Source organism: Ovis aries, chromosome 3, assembly GCF_016772045.2.
Source record: "Ovis aries strain OAR_USU_Benz2616 breed Rambouillet chromosome 3, ARS-UI_Ramb_v3.0, whole genome shotgun sequence".
Lineage (NCBI taxonomy): Eukaryota > Metazoa > Chordata > Mammalia > Artiodactyla > Bovidae > Ovis > Ovis aries.
Genome location: NC_056056.1, coordinates 69,079,275 through 69,099,369, shown reverse-complemented (window position 1 = coordinate 69,099,369; position 20,095 = coordinate 69,079,275). Strand labels below are relative to the sequence as shown.

Sequence of the window (20,095 nt, the reverse complement as noted above, 5' to 3'; positions counted from 1 at the left end):
CAGTTGAATAACGGCAGTAATGAAAATTTGAGGAGAAAAACACACCCATAATGCCACCTTCCTAACACAATAATTGATTTTTTAAAAATTTCTTTATATCCTTGGTTTCAGAAACCCACTCAAGCCAGCTTAAATTAAAAAATAAGGATAAGGAATGACTTTATTGGAAAGATAGGGATATCTCATAGAATCTAAGAACAGGAAGCAGCATCTCCTGAGAAACTGGCTTTAGAAATGAATCAGAAAATGCCTGGAACCCAACCAGGGAGTGCCCCTCTCCCCGCCTCTCCTGCTCTGAAGGGCCCATCTCCACTGCTCTCCTGGGTCTGGTGCCTGCATGTGGCCCCTCTTTGCACAGGCAGGCTTTCCCTCATTTGTTCGCACAGGGCCCACTCTCTATGGCCCCAAATGTCACCCCTAGTCCCAAAGGCCACATCCATCTCCTCCCAGCAAGGCATCCGCTGATTCAGCCTAAGGTTCCAGTCTCCCAGGAGAGGGAATTTGATTGCCCAGTGTGGTCACTCCTGGGTCAATGTCCACCTCCAGAGTGCAGATGTGACCGCAGGGGCCCAGTCCAGGGTGGAGGGCAGTTCTCAGGGACGGGGTGTGGGCTTGGGAGATAGCCACAAGTATATGGTGCTTGCCAAAGTGGCTTTTAAAAACATTCCTGCAGTCACAAAGTACTTCACTGAGCTGTTCTAATAGTTTGTGGTCTGTTTTAGAAAGTATGATCTTTGAAACAATAGTGTAAAGTGAATTGTCAGGAAATTATGTCTATTCTAAGAATGTTTCCGTTGAGTCTTTTAATCCTGTTCCCACATCCTTTGTTATTTGCAGTCACTCTTAAGAATTCTAGAAGTCACTTTGCAGATATATCTAGTTCATTGGGAAAATATTGATTACTCATTTTCTTATAATGCTAAATAGCCAAAGCTGATTTAACTCTCTTTTTCTTTTCTCACTTTGTGTATGTTCAGCTAGTAAGTCAGGAAAATGGGCCCATTTCAGAGAAAACGCTTTCAAATTTACTTGCTCCTCACAGCAAAGGCAAATCCCCCATGTCACCATGTTATAACTCAGCAAATTGGAAATGATTCAGGTTTCAGTTATGAAATGAGAGAACCTTGTTTTTAATTAGTCACTTAGAAACAGACCTGCAACTCCTGAAAGTTAGCCAAGCTAGATTTTAGATCTAAGTGCTACCCACTTAAACATTAAAGAACATGGTATAAATCAGAGAGTTCTTAGTTTGGTATTCATTTTTCCAGGAAGGACATTTCAAAACTACTAGATATAAAAGAGCTATGGAAGAAAGAGGGGGCGAGGACATGCTGGTATGTGTGTATATACACTAAATTGCTTGCAGATAAAATGTTAGGATAGCTGATATTTGCTTCGAAGTAATCTGGGGTGAGAGAATGAGTGGAGATTCCTGAAACAGGGCCAGCCATGTGGTAATAACCATTGAGGTTGGACATTGGCTCTCTACGGGTTTTTTTTATACCATTACTTCCATATGTGTTTGAGATTTTCCATCGTTTAAAAAAATGCTGAAAAAATACTCAAAAGTATATCGTTTGGGTCATTTAAAGTTTCAAGTCATAAAGGATCATTGATGTGGTAGGAAGAGAATTAAGAAATCTAATCTTTTCAACATTAATTGAAATGAATCCAAGATTAAAATCCAAGATTTTACACATCAGACCAAAAGACTATTTTTGCTCAACATTTTGTTTTGGGAAAAGTCTTGGATTTCTTCACAAATTTTCAAGTATAAACGGAAGGGGAGAATGGAATGAGCATTTACAGTTTGTTTTATATGTCCTTGTCTTCCTGTTTCTAAATGTGAAATGGCAAATCTGGAATTTATACCTTAGTAAACACAAACTCTTACAGTGTCTTTGCTTCTGGTGTCATAATTCTTGCCAAAGCAGTTTGCTTTTACTAGGTTTCTGTGCTAGGAAGCAACAGGGGGAAAGAGCATAAGTTAGATGTTGTTTGGCTTTGGGAAAATAGCCAGTGCAACAGAGTAAAGTAGCAACTCGATTCTTCTCTTTTTGAAGGATGTTCAAGGTAAGGTTTTATGAAGTTCATATGTTTAAAAGTCATAGCTTTGGAGTTTCCACCCTGCCATGTAATTGTCTTTACCTACATCCTGGATCATTCAGCATATATTTACTCAAATTATGAGACTTTGATTAAAATGAATGAAAATATCAAATGGTTGCAATCATGTTCATTTTATCACTAAAAGATAAATGCAGACTTTAACTGTCTCCTGCTTTATTCTATCGTAACAGGAAAATTACTGCAAGTTAATTCAGGTGCCAAAGAACAACTCTTCTTTGAAGCTCCAAGAGGCAAACGGCATATAATAAGACCTTCCGAGGTAACAATCACACACAAAGCTTTTAAAAAATAGTTCATGATTTACTATGTGCATTTAAGTAAAACCTATCATTACTATTCACTAAAATGAGTTATAGTTGTATGTCTTTCAGGCTTGACCATTTCTTAAATCTGACTGCTTACCCTGGTTTCCTACTTTCTGAGGAGGTATGGATTTACTGTGCCACTGACATAGCAATCTCTAATTGGTGTTCTACTTAATTTTTCTCTGCCGGAAGACAATGACTGAGCTAACAATTTGAATGCTACATGTTACTTTTCCTGTTTCACATGTTCTGTCATTTTGTGCAAAGCTTGTTAGGAACTTAAAATTCTGAAACATGCTTTCTCAGTGGTTACTGTTTGCAATAGTAAACAATATCTTTTGCAACAATAAGAGAAATTATTTTTCAAAACAAAACCATCCACAATCTGACCATCCTAATGTAGCAAGCTGTTGCCTTTTCCCATATTTTCCTCATGCTTCTATCCACATACATCATTTTTTAATTGCTGAAATCAAATCCTAGACAAAATTTTTGAATCCGTGAACTAACACCCTCCTGAAATCTCTTCCTAAAGGCTTGGCTGCTTTAGTCTGTCAGTCTGTACAGTGCTTCCATGTAGTAAGCCCTGTTGGCCACAAAGGCCATTGCCTGATGGAGCGCTAAGGATGTCCTTTTAGTCCCAGGAGACATTCTAACTCATTTATTTACTAAGTAACCTTTGATGAAAAAAAAGGAAATATTGCTTCTTTAGAGGAAAAAGAGTCAAGGGTATGCCACCAAGGGACAGGTATCTTCCGCTCTCTAGCTTCAGTTAGCTAGCAATGTAAACTATCCCAGTATTCTAATGTACTTCTGGACTTCTGTTCATTCATAATATTTTAATTGCTTCTAAAGGAAATATATGTGCAGTACGTGAGACACCCAAGTGGTTACAGAAGATGGCACTGTATTAATGGAAATTGTTAATGGATCGATTAATCTCACTCCCAAACTCCAGTCTATTTACCTTTGATCAATCTATATTTTAACCTTTTTATATGTGGAAACTTTAATAGCCTTGAGTAAGGGATACTTTGAAGCATGCCATTCCTTCACTGAATATCTGTGCACTGTTCCAGGCACTTTGTATACCTGTATTCCAATCCTCAGAGAGTGGTTTACCTACTATGAATCAGGCTGGTGTGTGATAGTTGTCAGTCTCTTTTCACAGACAGGGAAATTAAGGCTCTAAGAAAGTAAAAGGACCACGGAGCTTTGGTCCCTGCCTAGAGGGGTCTGTGTGTCACTCCACAGCCTAGACCACGCAGCGTCATTTTGCATCACTTTATCTGTATTTTCCCTTCCAGTTCTAGTCCCTCAAATAAGTTTACTAAAATAAGATTCGGCAGAACCACGTGGTGGAGGAAGGATGAGGTCAACTTGGAACAGATGAGCAATTTTAGATTAAAAAATACCTCCAGAAGTAGCTCATCCTTTTACTTAGCAATATTGTCAGGCCCCTCAATTAAGTATGAAGGATTTTGAAATTTTCCTTTGCAAAAAAGATTTTTTTAAAAGAAATAGTCATGGTCAAACTAACACAAAGCTTACCCAGCAAATTTTTAACTATGACAGCTATTAAAATGTCCGTTTATATACATCCAATGCAGCATGGTGCAGTTAAGGCAGCTCTATCCCAGGAGCCCAACTCCTTAGAGCTTGACTTCCTCTCTGCTTGCTAAACTGACTGGGGTTTAAATGACTCACTTCTCACTGGGCTCCAGTTACCTCCTCTGCAAAGCAGTGATGATAATGACATACCTGCCTGGGGCAAGGTGCTATGGGAGACACCCTTGGAGGGCTCTCCTTCTTTCTAAATTCCAGGGTGTTTAACAAGTTTATTTACCTGTTTTGGGTTTTGTTGGTTACAGGGATCATTCTTTTTTAAATTTATTTTATTGAAGTATAATTGATTGACAGTGTTGTGTTAGTTTCTGCTATACAGCGCAAAGTGACTCATATTATGTAACTCTATGTTACACATATATATATATACATTCTTTAATGCTCCATTTTAATTAAATGCAGTTTCTATAGCTTCTAACAAGTTAGACATATGCCTCCCCCAGATAGCATGGTGTTCAGATCTGGCCAAGGGAGTTCTGTTGGGGTGACTATAGAGTGAGCAAGACCAGCTTACCCCCATTCCTCCCTGTATAATGAGTCCAGGAAAGGTGCCACCCAAGGAGGGTGTCAGAAATGAAATCTCATATCTATAAGGGAGTCAGTGACCAGAAGCCCATTTCTGGAACCAGAGTGGGGGGTTCCCTGCTTCTCTTCCTGTGAAGGTCAGTTGGGGATGTCATAAGGAGTTGGGGAGATTCCACTTGCAGCTCAGAAGACTGAGGTAGTTATGGGGGAACCACCTCACATCACCTCAGTCTGCGGCCTTGCTTGAGCACCCAAACGCACTGGGTAAACCGCCATTTTTTGGTTCCAATCCTGCATGTGTCCAGAAGAAACACAGAATATTAAATGAGAAATTTGAGTGACTAAAATATGTATAGCACCTCCTCACATTGTGACTCAAATCCTAGCTGCATCTTGTCATTTCCCTCCCAGGCAGTGGTGCCAAGCGGAAAACTACAGAAATGGGTGGTGAGGTACATTAACAACGTGCCAAGCAGCTGCCAGATCCACAGAGAGCAATCTGGCCTTTCATTTTAGCTACAGGTCTCTAATGAGTTTTTATAGCTTTTAAACAGTGCTTCAAAGTGCTTGTGCATAGAAACTGTACTGATAAGGTACACTAGTAGGTCTTGAATGAAAGTAAGTAAAATCATATTCCCCTGGGAAAGTCTAATCCACAGTGGTGGTGGTACTGTTATTGTTTTCTTTTTAAAAAAGGAAAGAAAAGTCTTGATTTTGTCAGAATTAAAATGTTTGAATTGCGAATCTTCCTGTCCATGAATTTCAGATAAAGCAGTTTTAAAGGATAAAACATATATTCATGCAATAGAGTATGAACATCCATCTCTTCCAGTTTTTAAGATGGTCTTTCTAGAGCATAAAGAATACTAAGCTAGCTGCAGAATCTTATTGCTCTTTCCTCCAAGGAAGCAGTCCTTTAAAAAGTTCTGTCCTGTGCCTTTTTAAAATACTTTGCTAGATGATCAGCCCCATTGATCAATCTAGCTCAGTGGTTCTCAGTTGAGGTCAATTTGCCCTCTCTCCCACGGATATCTGACAATGTCTGGGGACAACCTGAGGTGGTGTGCTACTGGGATCCAGTGAGTAGAGGACAGGGATGCTGCTGAACAGGCAGGACAGCCCCTGAACACACATAATTATCTAGCCTGGAATGTCAATAGAGTTGATGCTGAGAAACCCTGATGGCATTTTGATGTTTGTTCAGTTGCTAAGTCATGTCTGACTCTTTGTGACCCCACGGACTCCAGCACACCAGCCTTCCCTGCCCTTCAGTATCTCCCAGAGTTTGCTCAGACTTACATCTATTGAGTCGGTGATACCATCCAACCATCTCATCCTCTGTCACCCTCTTCTCCTTTTGCTGCCAGTCTTTCCCAGCATCAGGGTCTTTTCTAATGAGTTAGTTCTTCGCATCAAGTGGTCAATGTATTGGAGCTTCAGCATCAGTCCTTCAAATGAATATTCAGGACTGATTTCCTTTAGGATTGACTGGTTTGATATCCTTACTGTCCAAGGGACTCTCAAGAGACTTCTCCAGCACCACAGTTCAAAAGCATCAATTCTTCAGCACTCAGCCTTTCTTATGGTCCAACTCTCACCTCCATATGTGACTACTGGAAAAACTATGTCTTTGACTATATAGACCTTGTCAGCAAAGTGATGTCTTTGCTTTTTAATGCTCTGTCTAGGTTTGTCATGGCTTTCCTTTCGAGGTGCAAGGGTCTTTTAATTTCATGACTTTTAATTACACAGTTTCATGTCTTTCAATTTCATGACTCTTTGCAACCCCATGGGCTGTAGCCTGCCAGGCTCCTTTGTCCATGGAATTCTCTAGGCAAGAATACTGCAGTGGGTAGCCATTCCTTTCTGCAGGGGATCTTCTCAGCCCAGGGATCGACCCTGGGTCTCCCACATTGCAGGCAGATTCTTTACTATCTGAGCCACCAGGGAAGCCCCAGCTTATGGCACATACAATGATAAATATCTAGGTGAGAATTAAGAACCTTTGTTATTGTCAGGTGTCCACAATTCAAATGTGTTCATTTTATCTAGGGGAGCATATATGGAGGCTTGACTACAGTATTGATTTATTGAAACAATATATATGCCACTTTAAAAATGCAGCTGAGAATTTTAGGCACTGCAGCATACAAAATACCCAGTGTTAACAAAGTCATCATTTAGAACTATTCAACCTCAATCTGTTTCTTTTAAACAAAACAAAAAGATCTCTGGGTTGTACGAAATACATGAACTTTCCTTCTTTTCAAGATTGAGAAGATAGAGTGGGACACGTGGACCTGTGTGCTGGGGCCCACCTGTGAGGGCATCTGGCCAGTGCACAGCGACGTGACTGATGTCAATGCTGCCAGCCTCACCAAAGACTGCTCCCTCTTAGCCACAGGAGATGATTTTGGTTTCATTAAGCTTTTCTCATATCCTGTCAAGGTAATGTTGCATGTTTACTATATGTATTTGCTTAGTTTCAAATAATAACCCCAAATCTATCTATTGTATCTAAGTGGATTTTTAAATATCAAAGGAGTAAGCAACCGACATTGTCATCTACAGTTATCCACATTTGCAGTTGCACAGTTGTCTACACCATGGTTGTTTATGCCCGTAGAAACCTTGGTGACCTTAGGTGTACTAGTTTGAGTCAGAGTCTCGTGGTGTAGAATTTTTCCCTGAAAGTCTGTCAGTGGACATCAAATCCAACATCTCACGAACTGCAAAGTAAGAATTTTCTTTACAGCTTGGGCTGGCACTTTCACTAGCCTACATCTAGAGATGAAGAACTCACTACTGCACAAGGTAGCGCAATGCATTTTTAAACCACTCCATTGTTAAAATGCTTCGCACTAGATAGAGCTGATTTTTGTTTTCCTTTAGCCAAAGTTCTACCTTCTGAATTGTTGTTGAATATAGTCCAGTCTTCTGACAGCCTTCATGTGTGGGAAGATCGTATTTGAGCCCCTGAAGTCTCATTTTCTCCAGTCTAAACATCCAGTTCCTTCAGTAACAAGGTGTCTAGCTGTCTCTTCCTCTGGTTTATCAATTCCATTAAATTTTGTGTTGTTTCTTCTTTCAGTTTTATTGAGATGTAACTGACATGCAGCACTGTATAAGTTTAAGGTGTACTTAATGATTTGACTTACATACCTTATGAATGATTATCGCCATAAGTTTAGTGAACATCTATCATCTAAACAGCGACAAAACAACAGAAAAAGAACTGTTTTTTCTTGTGATGAGAACTCTTGGGATTTATTCTATTAACAACTTTCATTATAATGTACAGAAGAATTAGCATAATATTGCATCTCTTGATATTTACTTATCTTCTAACTGGAAGTTGTACCTTTTGACTGCCTTTATCTAGTCCCCCCACACCCTTCACTTCTGATTACTACAAATTGGTCTCTTTTTCCAAGAGTTTATTTACTTGTTTGTTTTGAAGTATAGTTGACTTACAAAGCTGTGTTAGTTCAGATATTATGTTATTATTGACTATATTCCCACTCTGCTCATTTCATCCTCATGACTCATTTATTTTCTAACTCTTAATCTCCCTTATCCATTTCAATTCCATTTCAAAGTAACTCCTCTAGGACCAAATTCAGGTCCATCCAGGTTGCTGCAAATGGCATTATTTCATTCTCTGCAATGGCTGAGTAAAATGCCATTGTATATATGAGCCACAGCTTCTTTATCCATCATCTGTTGATGGACATTTAACTTGTTTCCATGTCTTTGCTATTGTAAATAGTGCTTCAGTGAACACTGGGGTGCACGCATCCTTTCAAACCATATTTTTCTTTGGATATATGCCAAGGAGTGGGGTTGCTGAATCATATGTAGCTCTATTTTTAGTTCCTTAAGGAACCTCCATATTGTTCTCCATAGTGGCTATGCACCTAAAACTAACACAACATTGTTATCAACTGAACTCCAATATAAAATAAAAATTAAAAAAAAAACAACAAAGTGCTTCAGATGCAGTCTGATCAGCTCAGGGTTCATCTCAGTAGGACTCTTCTTGTTTTGACTTTATTTTTGTGTTTAATCAAACAAAGACGGCATCAGCTCGTTTGGCTGCATACGGAACAATTGAATCATAGATATTATTCCCCCAAATGGTAAGGTTATCCCCCTTCTTGGATTTACACAACTGATCTTCTAAAATCTGAGTACACAACTGATCTTCTAAAATCCAAGTACACAGCTTTGTATTTGTACCAAATAAGATTGATTTTGTTTATTTTCCCACACAAACATCTCTTGTTTATGTTTCAACCTATCAACATCTTTGAAATCCCTTTCCAAAGTATTTATTTACTTTCCCTTTCAGCATCACATCGTTCTCTGATTTCAGGAGTGTGAGTTACAATTCATAGAAAGAAAAAAAAAAAAGACTAGAACAACCAAATACCACCACCGAGAGACCCCATTCAATTTGGCATTCTGTTACTTAATACACACATATTAGTAACAGGCATTTGAATCTGTCTGACCACGCCATCATGGAACTCATATTTCTATCTCTAGTCTGATAAGATATCGTTAAAACTTAGCAAATATCTTGCTGAAAGCCAGATTATGTCTCTGGTATTTTTAATCTCTCCTAAACAAACCAACCAATAAAAGATGTGCAGTTAGTTCACTGTGAACCCCTGTTGTTGCCTAGTCATCATTACTTTTCCAAGTGCTTATCAACCTTCTGTGTAATAATTCACCCTAGAATCTTCCAGGCATTGCATCAACTCATGAGTCAGTATGTGCCAGAGTCTACGTGTTTTCCCTTTTGGATCTGGGAACTTTTTTTTTTTTTTTTTTGGATGCCACTTCTGGCTTCCAAACTCTTAACCATTCAGTTCAGTTCAGTCACTCAGTCATGTCCAACTTGTTGCGACCCCATGAATCGCAGCACACCGGGCCTCCCTGTCCATCACCAACTCCTGGAGTTCACTCAGACTCACATCCATCGAGTCAGTGATGCCATCCAGCCATCTCATCCTCTGTTGTCCCCTTCTCCTCCTGCCCCCAATCCCTCCCAGCATCAGAGTCTTTTCCAATGAGTCAACTCTTCACATGAGGTGGCCAAAGTACTGGAGCTTCAGCTTTAGCATCATTCCTTCCAAAGAAATCCCAGGGCTGATCTCCTTCAGAATGGACTGGTTGGATCTCCTTGCAGTCCAAGGGACTCTCCAGAGTCTTCTCCAACACCACAGTTCAAAAGCATCAATTCTTCGGCACTCAGCCTTCTTCACAGTCCAACTCTCACATCCATACATGACCACAGGAAAAACCATAGCCTTGGTTAGACGGACTTTTGTTGGCAAAGTAATGTCTCTGCTTTTGAATATGCTATCCAGGTTGGTCATAACTTTTCTTCCAAGGAGTAAGTGTCTTTTAATTTCACGGCCACAGTCACCATCTGCAGTGATTTTGGAGCACAAAAAAATAAAGTCTGACACTGTTTCCACTGTTTCCCCATCTATTTCCCATGAAGTAATGGCACCAGATGCCATGATCTTCTTTTTCTGAATGTTGAACTTTGAGCCAACTTTTTCACTCTCCACTTTCACTTTCATCAAGAGGCTTTTAGCTCCTCTTCACTTTCTGCCATAAGGGTGGTGTCATCTGCATATCTGAGGTGATTGATATTTCTCCTGGCAATCTTGATTCCAGCTTGTGCTTCTTCCAGTCAGCGTTTCTCATGATGTACTCTGCATAGAAGTTAAATAAGCAGGGTGACAATGTATAGCCTTGATGTACTCCTTTTCCTATTTGAAACCAGTGTGTTGTTCCATGTCCAGTTCTAACTGTTGCTTCCTGAACTGCATACTCTTAACTTCCAAACTCTTAACCATTACTGACCTTATTACTCTAATTACATTTGAAGGTGTCTACACTCAAGGACATGAGCTCTGTTTGGACCTCTCTGGTTTGAGAAGCATCCCCTTTATTAGAGGCGATCATTAAATCCGCTCGCTGTTCATATTAAGCCATCTGATGTAAGCCGTGTTCCTAAATTTTCTCTTTTTCTTCTAGCCCTAAATATATCTTTAAAATCTTGGCTTTTTATTTTTGCATTCCTGAAACTGTACTACAGTTGTCTGTAGAATATTTTTGTGTTCATCCCTGGTTATTTGCTCCTGCTTCTGTTACTTTTACGTTTAAAACCTGAATACATCAACTCCCTCTTCAGCCACTTTGGTTTCTTTAGATGCCTTCTTTCCTTCTTCATTTGTTAATGTCTCCTCAGATTATCATTTTGGGGAGCCTTTTCTAATGTACACTTCTGAGTATGGCTTGTGCTCCTTTCATTGACCATCGAGAAGCCACTTGGTAGCGTTCTCCCAGTGATTCACCACGTTACTGCCACCTACCAGCCCTTTCTATTTGATAAGAGTTCAGTTCTGTGTAGCAGTTTTCCTTGCTACTTCTACATTTTTTGAAATGAGACTGCCAGCAGGACAAGTCAAGTTAGTGCTATCCTGGTTTTAGTGGACTGAGGTCTGGGCAGGTGTTTAGATACCTGATATCCTCATGATACTATTGAATTGGGCTCCTGAGCCAGATTTATTGTTCATCTTGGGAGCTCATCACCCACATCCCTAGTGTGACCAGGAAGGCTGTCTCCTGTAGTAATTTTGAGGTGTGTTCCTCCAACTCCTGGAGTTCTGGAAGGCTCCTTAGGGACAACCCCCAGGAAACAAGGGTGGGGGGGCAACTGGAGGGGCACTGGGGTTCCCCTCCTTCTCCAGAGACACTCTGTGTTTTTGCCTTTTATACACTGAGCTTCTGTGTAAGATTTTCCCCAAGATTTTGTTGTGAAAAATTTCAAACATACAGGAAAGCTGAAAGAATGATAGAGTGAACTCCTAGAAACCCACCACTTAGATTTTGTGATTCGAAGTAAATTGTTGACATCAGGATGCTGCTGCTGCTGCTGCTAAGTCACTTCAGTTGTGTCTGACTCTGTGCGACCCCATAGACAGAAGCCCACCAGGCTCCTCTGTCCCCGGGATTCTCTAGGCAAGAACACTGGAGTGGGTTGCCATTTCCTTCTCCAATGCATGAAAGTGAAAAGTGGAAGGGAAGTCACTCAGTCGTGTCCGACTCGTAGCGACCCCATGGACTGCAGCCCACCAGGCTCCTCCATCCATGGGATTTTCCAGGCAAGAGTACTAGAGTAGGGTGCCATTTACTCCTAATTCTTTCAATTTGCCTATCATTAACTAGAGTTCATTTTTTAAGTTTTTTTTTTTAAAGTAAATTTTATGTATAGTTGAGATGTACCAATTTTAAGGTTCCTTTTGATGAACTTTGACAAACACATACATCTGAATTATCCAAGTCAGTCAGTCATCTCAGTTCATTCGCTCAGTTGTGTCCAACTCTTTGCGACCCCATGAACCGCAGCACACCGGGCCTCCCTGTCTATCACCAACTCCCAGAGTTTACTCAAACTCATGTCCATTGAGTTGGTGATGCCATCCAACCATCTCATCCTCTGTCGTCCCCTTCTCCTGCCACCTTCAATCTTTCCCAGCATCAGGGTCTTTTCAAATGAGTCAGTTCTTCGCATCATGTGGCCAAAGTATTGGAGTTTCAGCTTCAGCATCAGTCTTTCCAATAAATATTCAGGTCTGATTTCCTTTAGGATGGACTGGTTGGATCTCCTTGCAGTCCAAGGGACTCTCAAGAGTCTTCTCTTCGGTGCTCAGCTTTCTTTATAGTCCAACTCTCACATCCATACATGACTACTGGAAAAACCATAGCCTTAACTAGATGGACCTTTGTTGGCAAAGTAATGTCTCTGCTTTTCAATATGCTGTCTAGGTTGGCCATAACTTTTCTTCCAAGGACCAAGCATCTTTTAATCCAAACACCTATCAAAATATAGAACAGTATCATCATCCCAGGAAGTCCCCCTATGCTAAATTCTGGGGCACTCTCCACCCCCACTCCACTCTCAGATGAAAAAACTATTCCAATGTTGTTTTTTGTTTTTGTTACCATAGATTAGTTTTCCCTGTTTCAGAACTTTGTATAAATCAAATGATCAATTAGGAACCATATTATTTCTGGCTTCTTTCACTCAGGTAATGTTTCTGAGATTTCTTCATGTTGTGAGTAACAATGTTGTTGTTTTAGTCACTAAGTCATGTCCGACTCTCAGTAATCCAGTCCTTTCCTTTTTATAGCTGACTAGAATTCCATTGTGTGGATATAGCAAAGTTTGTTTATCCACCCAGCCATCAGTAGACACATGCTTTTCCTGTGTTTGGTTATAATGAAGTTGCAGTGAACATTTTTGGACAAATCTATGTGGACATATTTTTTTTTTCTTTCTTTTAAGTAAATATGTGGGAGTGGAATTTCTGTGTTATTGGGGGAAATGTGTGTTTATCTTTTTAAGAAACTGCCGGATCTTTTTCCAAAACGGTTGTATCATTTTATGTTCTCACCAAAAACGTCAGGTTTCTAGTTGCCAATTTGACGTTGTCAGACTTATAAAATTTAGCTGTCTTGAAGAGTAGATAGTGTTAAGATATTATTGTGTTTGTAACTTATGTTTCCCTGGTGAGTAATCGTGCTAAGCATTTTTCATTTGCTTATTAGCCATTTGTGAAGTGTTTGTATAAATCTTTGTCCACTATTTTAAATTGAATTATTTATCTTTTTATTCTTGAGTTCTACTGTGTAAGATTTGATTGAAGAAGAAGTTTCATAATTTAAAAGCATTTGAAAAGCAGTCAAATATAAACCACTTTGATGGTATCACTTCTCTCCTTTTTTTTTTTTTTTTTTTCTCGTCTGATTTTCCTGGTACTCTTTCCTTCCCAATTTTGTGGACCCAAGCTGGAGAACATTTCTAGATGTATAGTCACACTCCTACAATGCTCTGGGTGTGTTGGCCACACTTCATCTGTTACGGACTGAATGTTTTTGTCCCCACTAAATTTCCTATGTTAAAACCCTAACATCCAATGTGACAAGATGTGTAGAGAGGGCATTTACAGAAATAATTAAGGTTAAATGAAGTCATAAATGTGAGTCTCTGATCCGATAAGATTAGTGTCCTTAGAAGAAGAGACACCAATGAGCTCACTCACTCTCCCCATGCACACACACGCTGAGGAGGAAAGGCTAGATAGAAAGTTTCTCCGTGCTCATATAAGGGGTCCACAAGCCGGGGCGAGAGCCCACACCAGGAGTCAAATTGGCTGGCACGTTGGTCTTAAACTTCCCAGCCTGCAGAACCGTGTGGAATGAAATTCTGTTGTGTAAGCCACCCAACATGTGGCATTTTTTATGGCAACCCTACCAAACTAAGACACCATGCTCTTGCAGTGTTCTCGAACTGAGTACCATGTCATCAAGTCCTGGTGATGCCTATAAGACCATGTTATCATCACACAGCTCTCTGTCCAAAATTCAAGTTCCACTTGTTAGACTCTAATGTCATGTCTTCTTCTTAATCCTTTTCCTTGTTCTCCTTTCCTTTGAGTTACTAGGTCTCTCTTCTAGGCATTTTTTCTATCCATGTCTTACGTAGGCACTTTTACAATTTAAAATCTTGATGTGGGCACTAATCCCCTGACAATCATATTGTTTCCACATTTGTTTCCAAAGTAGAATCCATGAAATAGACTCTGCTTTGTCAGAGCCCACCCATTTGTCCAGTACCTTAAACCACGTCCCAGAAAAACTGATGCTGTCCTTTAACACTGTCCATTTGCTTCCCATAACCTCCCTTCCTTTCCAAAGCTGTTCCCCTTCACTCTATCAGAAAGGCTAAAATACCACCATGTTGCTTACATTTTTTAAATGTAAATGTTTACTTTTTTAAAAAAATCCACCCTCAAGCTGTTAAGTGTTCTTCTCATAATGTCAAAGGCTCTAGAGAAAGATTCATCAAAGAGGAATCTTCTATGTAGAATTTTACAGACAGAGAAACTATATGTAAAATGTTGTAAATATGGGGAAAGGGTACATAGCTTTCATCAGATTCTCACGAATTTCCTCTTAAAAGCAGTTAACAACAAGCACTCTGGAGACATATTTCAGATTCTCTATTCTTTCATGACTCAGTGGAAGAGGAAGATTGTGGTTTTGAGTCCTGATGGGTGTTACAAAAGTACGTAGTTTGGCATGATGACCCAGAAAGACAGCTCATCTGACCCAGCTGTGCCAGGCCTCCAGGAGGCTCCACCCATAGGCCCTCAGGGAACCGCCAAACACCCTGCTCCTGCGGGAACAGCTGGGTTCCTGGAACCTTCTAGTAACTGTGAATTCCCATTGTTCTGTGGAGCAGGGACCTGGTTTCCTATTCTGAGAACCTTGAATCGTCTTTACTGGAATAATCTCAGCTTTGTTAAACAACTTCAGTGGCTTAGAACTTTTTCCTTTTTCTCTTTCTGCTCTGTGTCACTTTCTTTTCCCCTGCAGCCTAATTCTGATCATTTTAGAGTGTTTTTTTTCCATTATCTTTCCTTTTGAATTCCTCTGTCTAGATGCAGGAGTAGAGAAGGATTTCTCGAGCCCTTTCACTTTCTCCGCTTCTCAAGAGACCAACTTGCATTTGTAGTGGATCAAAATGGGTCGCTTCCAGCTTCCAGCAGGAAAGCCAGCAGGACACGTGGCTGTCACCACTCTGACCGTCCTCTCTGTGTCCACGCCTTCTGGATTTCACATGGTCACACAGTGGCTTCCTTAGAAACCCTTACTTTGCTCTGCCTGTTCTCTGGCAAGTAGTGGCTCTGGAGGGCTTCCTAGAAATGCTGCCTGCCTGCTTGCTTCCTAGTCTGTCTAGACTCCATACTCTGCTGAGGGGTAGGCACTGCCACTCAGCTGTCAGGTAGGGGTCAGACAAATACACAGAGATCTTGACCATGAGTATTTCAAAGTCACGTACTGTCCTGCCCTGCCCGTGTCTTCTGCCATGCGTCTGCACTGGTTTCAGGTTTCCCAGCACGCCCGTCCAAAACTCTCTGGAAGCCTCTTGTTGATGACTGAATAAAGTTTTCATCTGAGACACACCGATGCCCCTTGCATGACCTCAGAAAGTTCATGCGGGTTCCCACATCGCATAAGGTATTCCCTGGGAGTCGCTGAGAGGATGGAAAGTCTCTCCCTCCCTCAGTGCTCCCACTAAAGCTATTTTTGCCAGGCTGTGGCTCCTGCCCTGAAAATGGAAGCCGGTCTGTGGCGCCAGCCCGGGCTTCTCACTGCTTGTCAGGACTCCCCGGACATGAACAGCTGCCCTCACCTCACTCTCAGCCTTCTCCACTGGGGTGGTGGGGCTTGGTTGCCACTCTGAAGAGCTTTCAGTAGAGACTAATAAATTGGGTTCTATTTATTTGGTTATGTTTGTCTTTTTAAAAGTGTGACCTACTGTAATAAGTTCAATATATATGGATTTAATTTTATTTCACTTTTTCAGATATAACCTGAAGATTGTTTAGTTGTGGAACTTTTGGGGGGGGGGTTATATTTGTTTAAAAGGAGCTAACTTTGGTTTTTTTGTGTGTTGTTTTTTTTTAAGGTGACTTGTCAACCTGTTTATTAATTGTATTTTTTCAGTTTGTGTTCTTTATTTTGGGGTGTTTTGTTGTTTGTTTTTTCCTTTCCCTTTGAGCTCACTTTGTTTTAACATCAATTTACTTGAGTGTTTCTAGTGTTAGAAATTGTTTACAGTGTCTGCGACAGAAACTGTTGCTTTACTTTTAAGTCTTCCTTGCTGCCCCAGGACCATAAGAAGGCCCTTGCTCATCTGTCACAGCCTGGACTGTGGTATAAAAAGGCGCTGAGGGGGATGACCTGGGAGACACGTTGATCTCAAATGTCCGCCAGACTCAGCATCAGGAGTTTACACTAGATACCTGTGGAGAATAGACGTCTGACAACTAAGAGAGGCAGAAACACGCTTTTTATCCTTTCTTAGGCTACTTTGTCAGGTGTCCAGAAATAGGTTCTATAGCTTACATTTCATTCATTTCCTCACAGACTATTTGTTGAGAACTTACAGTGAGGCAGGAAATGTTTTAGGGAAGAAAGAGAGCTAGTCCCTGCCCTCATGGAGTTTATACTCTAGAAAAATGTAGGGAAATTACTCCTCGTGTGAACTGTTTTATTTGTATCCTGTAGAAGCCTCTCGAGACAATAACATGGATGAAATAGTCCAGAAACTAGAATAATGAGACTCCGAGTCCGAGTGGGCTCATCGCTGTTCTCTGACATCGCAGGGCCAGCATGCGAGATTTAAGAAGTATGTGGGGCACAGCGCCCATGTCACCAACGTGAGATGGCTGCACAATGACTCTGTGCTGCTCACCGTGGGCGGCGCTGACACGGCCCTGATGATCTGGACGCGGGAGTTTGTGGGGACCCAGGAGAGCAAGTTGGTGGACAGTGAGGAGTCGGACACCGATGCAGAGGAGGATGGAGGTGAGCTCAGTGCCATGTGCCTACCCTGCCTTCCTCCACCCCCTCCTGCACCATCGCAAACCAACTCTCCTCCCGTGTCTTTCTGTCGTTTGAGGCTATGACAGTGACGTCGCTAGAGAAAAGGCTATTGATTACACCACCAAGATCTATGCTGTGAGCATCAGGGAAATGGAAGGCACCAAACCACACCAGCAAATGAAAGAAGTTTCGGTGGAAGAAAGGTATGCTGTCTCCAGGTTTGCTTGCATTTATGACGCCTGACGGCAAGAAACTCATTGAAACCAGAGTGTGTTTTTTCTTTGCCCCCAGAGTTGCTACTTAGGCCTGTCTTTATTTATGTGTATGCACAAAGTCTTCACCTGTACACAGGCTTGAGCTGAGGGAAGTTTCCCACAGCCTTCAATATGAGGGAAGGGTGGGTTACAGTTTGCAGAAGTTGTTTATGGAAAATGACTTGATGAGACGTGAGATTTGATGAGACTACCAAGCTTCCCTTTGCCTAGAGAGGTTGTCAGGACAGCCCAAACCTATCTTGAATGTGAATGTGATGGCTGATGGCAGGGAGCATGCTGACTTGGGAGGTAGAAGGGAAAGCAGGCTTCTAAAGTCCTGGAGGAATACTTGTGGGCTGTGAAAAATAATCTTCCATTCTGCCAGTCTCTGCACTACACCATACTACTTGGTGTGCCTTCTCTTACTGTGTCTTCACCCGCCCAGATTTGTTCAGGCTTGTTTGATCATTCCAGGCCTAACCAAAGTGATTTCGTTGCTATGGATCCTCTGTGTAGAATGAGAGTTTCTGTTTTTATTTTGGGCCTTTCTGATGTGCTATTGTAAGTCTTGGTAAAATACGTTAGCATTTCTTTTTTTAAAAAAGTTCATAATTACTACGATTACTTAATCTACCATATTCATACTAAGGAGGATAAAGAGTGAATAAAAACTCTAGCATGTAAACAGAATTTCATGGATCTCAAAAATGTGTAAGACTTCTGTGTGGGCTCTTTCTGTTGACATAGGTTCAGCGTTCACAAGTACCCTGGTCCCATGATGTATTATTAGCAGGATTCAAGTTGTTTTGCATTTAGCACGGGTTTCCTGGTAGCTCAGTCGGTAAAGAATCTGCCTGTAGTGCAGGAGACCCGGGCTTGATCCCTGAGTAGGGAAGATCCCCTGGAGAAGGAAATGGCAAATCACTCCAGTATCCTTGCCTGGAAAATCCCACGGACAGAGGAGCCTGGTAGGCCACAGTCCATGGGATCACAAAAAGTTGGGCACGACTGAGCAACTAACACTTTCACTTTCATGGCTTTCTGAATAGTTCAGCTCAGTTCAGTCGCTCAGTCATGTCCGACTCTTTGCGACCCCATGAATCACAGCACGCCAGGCCTCCCTGTCCATCACCAACTCCCGGAGTTCACCCAAACTCACGTCCATCGAGTCGGTGATGCCATCCAGCCATCTCATCCTCTGTCGTCCCCTTCTCCTCCTGCCCCCAATCCCTCCCAGCATCAGAGTCTTTTCCAATGAGTCAACTCTTCGCATGAGGTGGCCAAAGTACTGGAGCTTCACCTTTAGCATCATTCCTTCCAAAGAAATCCCAGGGTTGATCTCCTTCAGAATGGACTGGTTGGATCTCCTTGCAGTCCAAGGGACTCTCAAGAGTCTTCTCCAACACCACAGTTCAAAAGCATCAATTCTTCGGCACTCAGCTTTCTTCACAGTCCAACTCTCACACCCATACATGACTACTGGAAAAACCATAGCCTTGACTAGATGGACCTTTGTTGGCAAAGTAACGTCTCTGCTTTTGAATATACTATCTAGGTTGCTCATAACTTTTCTTCCAAGGAGTAAGTGTCTTTTAATTTCATGGCTGCAATCACCATCTGCAGTGATTTTGGAGCCCCCCAAAATAAAGTCTGACACTGTTTCTACTGTTTCCCCATCTATTTCTCATGAAGTGATAGTAGATATTTAATAAATCTTCTCTATTACCTTTTACTATTAGGTGGAAATTTAAATACAAAGAAATAAAATAGCATTTCCCCTCCTGCATCAGTCCAGTGCCAGATGTTAAAATAAGCCTGATAAATGGTGGGTGTGCTACAGACAAGAAGATTGAACTGATGCAAAAAATTCCTAATTCTTCCCTGGCATCTTTGTTAAATGTTGCTAGGGGGGTTCAGAGTTCTCTTTTGATTAAACATTTTAGAGATTTTTCTGCAATAATCTGTAAATTATAATTTATTTTGCTTGCAACATGGTTTTTTAGTGGCCACAAAGAGGAGATGTTTTTAAAGGACCTAATTCTAAGAATAAAGAAAAATTTTAAAAGTTCATAAGCACATAGTACATGAATAAGCCTCCCACCTACATGTGCTGTGCTTAGCCCCTCAGTCATGTCCAGTTCTTTGCAACCCCATGGACTATAGCCCACCAGGCTCCTTGGCATCGGGATTCTCCAGGCAAGAATACTGGAATGGGTTGCCACACTCTCCTCCAGGGGATCTTCCCAACACAGGGAAGATCCCGCATTACAGGCAGATTCTTTACCATCTGAGTGACCAGGGAAGCTCTTCCCCCCACCCCTAAATAATCCACTCTAAAAAACACTTGGCCTAAATTATACATGCTTAAAAAAAATAAAAAGTATTACCCAACTTCTCCAATTTCACATAACATTATGAAATGAGTTGACTTGGCTATTATTTCAAGCTTGCTTCTGGCTAATTGCTACAACCTAGTGATTCATCATGTTGAGATTTGGACTGGCCAGTAAGACATAGAAATCTAATCACATTCCTAAATCCAAACACTATGGCTAGTTTCTAACCTATAGTGAGGTTCACTTGAACCTCTTTTGGTCTTGCTGTCTCTTTGGGCAGGTCTATAAAAATCTCATACCTGCCCAGTTTAGGAAGAGGTAAGAAAGCTGGCTCGGTGGTAAAGAATCCACCTGCAGTGCAGGAGACACAGGAGATGTAAGTTTGATCCCTGGGTCAGGACAATCCCCCGGAGAAGGAAACAGCAGCCCACTCCAATATTCT

The 20,095-nt window shown here is 41.2% G+C and overlaps 1 protein-coding gene across 11 annotated transcripts in view; it reads left to right on the top strand.

Annotated features, from left to right (window-relative positions):
• The window catches only part of EML6 (EMAP like 6), a 324,086-nt gene that overhangs the window by 264,657 nt on the left and 39,334 nt on the right, over positions 1 to 20,095 (top strand). For all 11 annotated transcript variants that reach the window (XM_060412191.1, XM_060412190.1, XM_012171476.4 and 8 more), the window contains 4 exons: positions 2,301 to 2,389; positions 6,858 to 7,034; positions 16,844 to 17,045; positions 17,140 to 17,266. In XM_060412191.1, the coding sequence (XP_060268174.1) occupies positions 2,301 to 2,389; positions 6,858 to 7,034; positions 16,844 to 17,045; positions 17,140 to 17,266 (595 nt within the window). The remainder of the gene's footprint in view (positions 1 to 2,300; positions 2,390 to 6,857; positions 7,035 to 16,843; positions 17,046 to 17,139; positions 17,267 to 20,095) is intronic.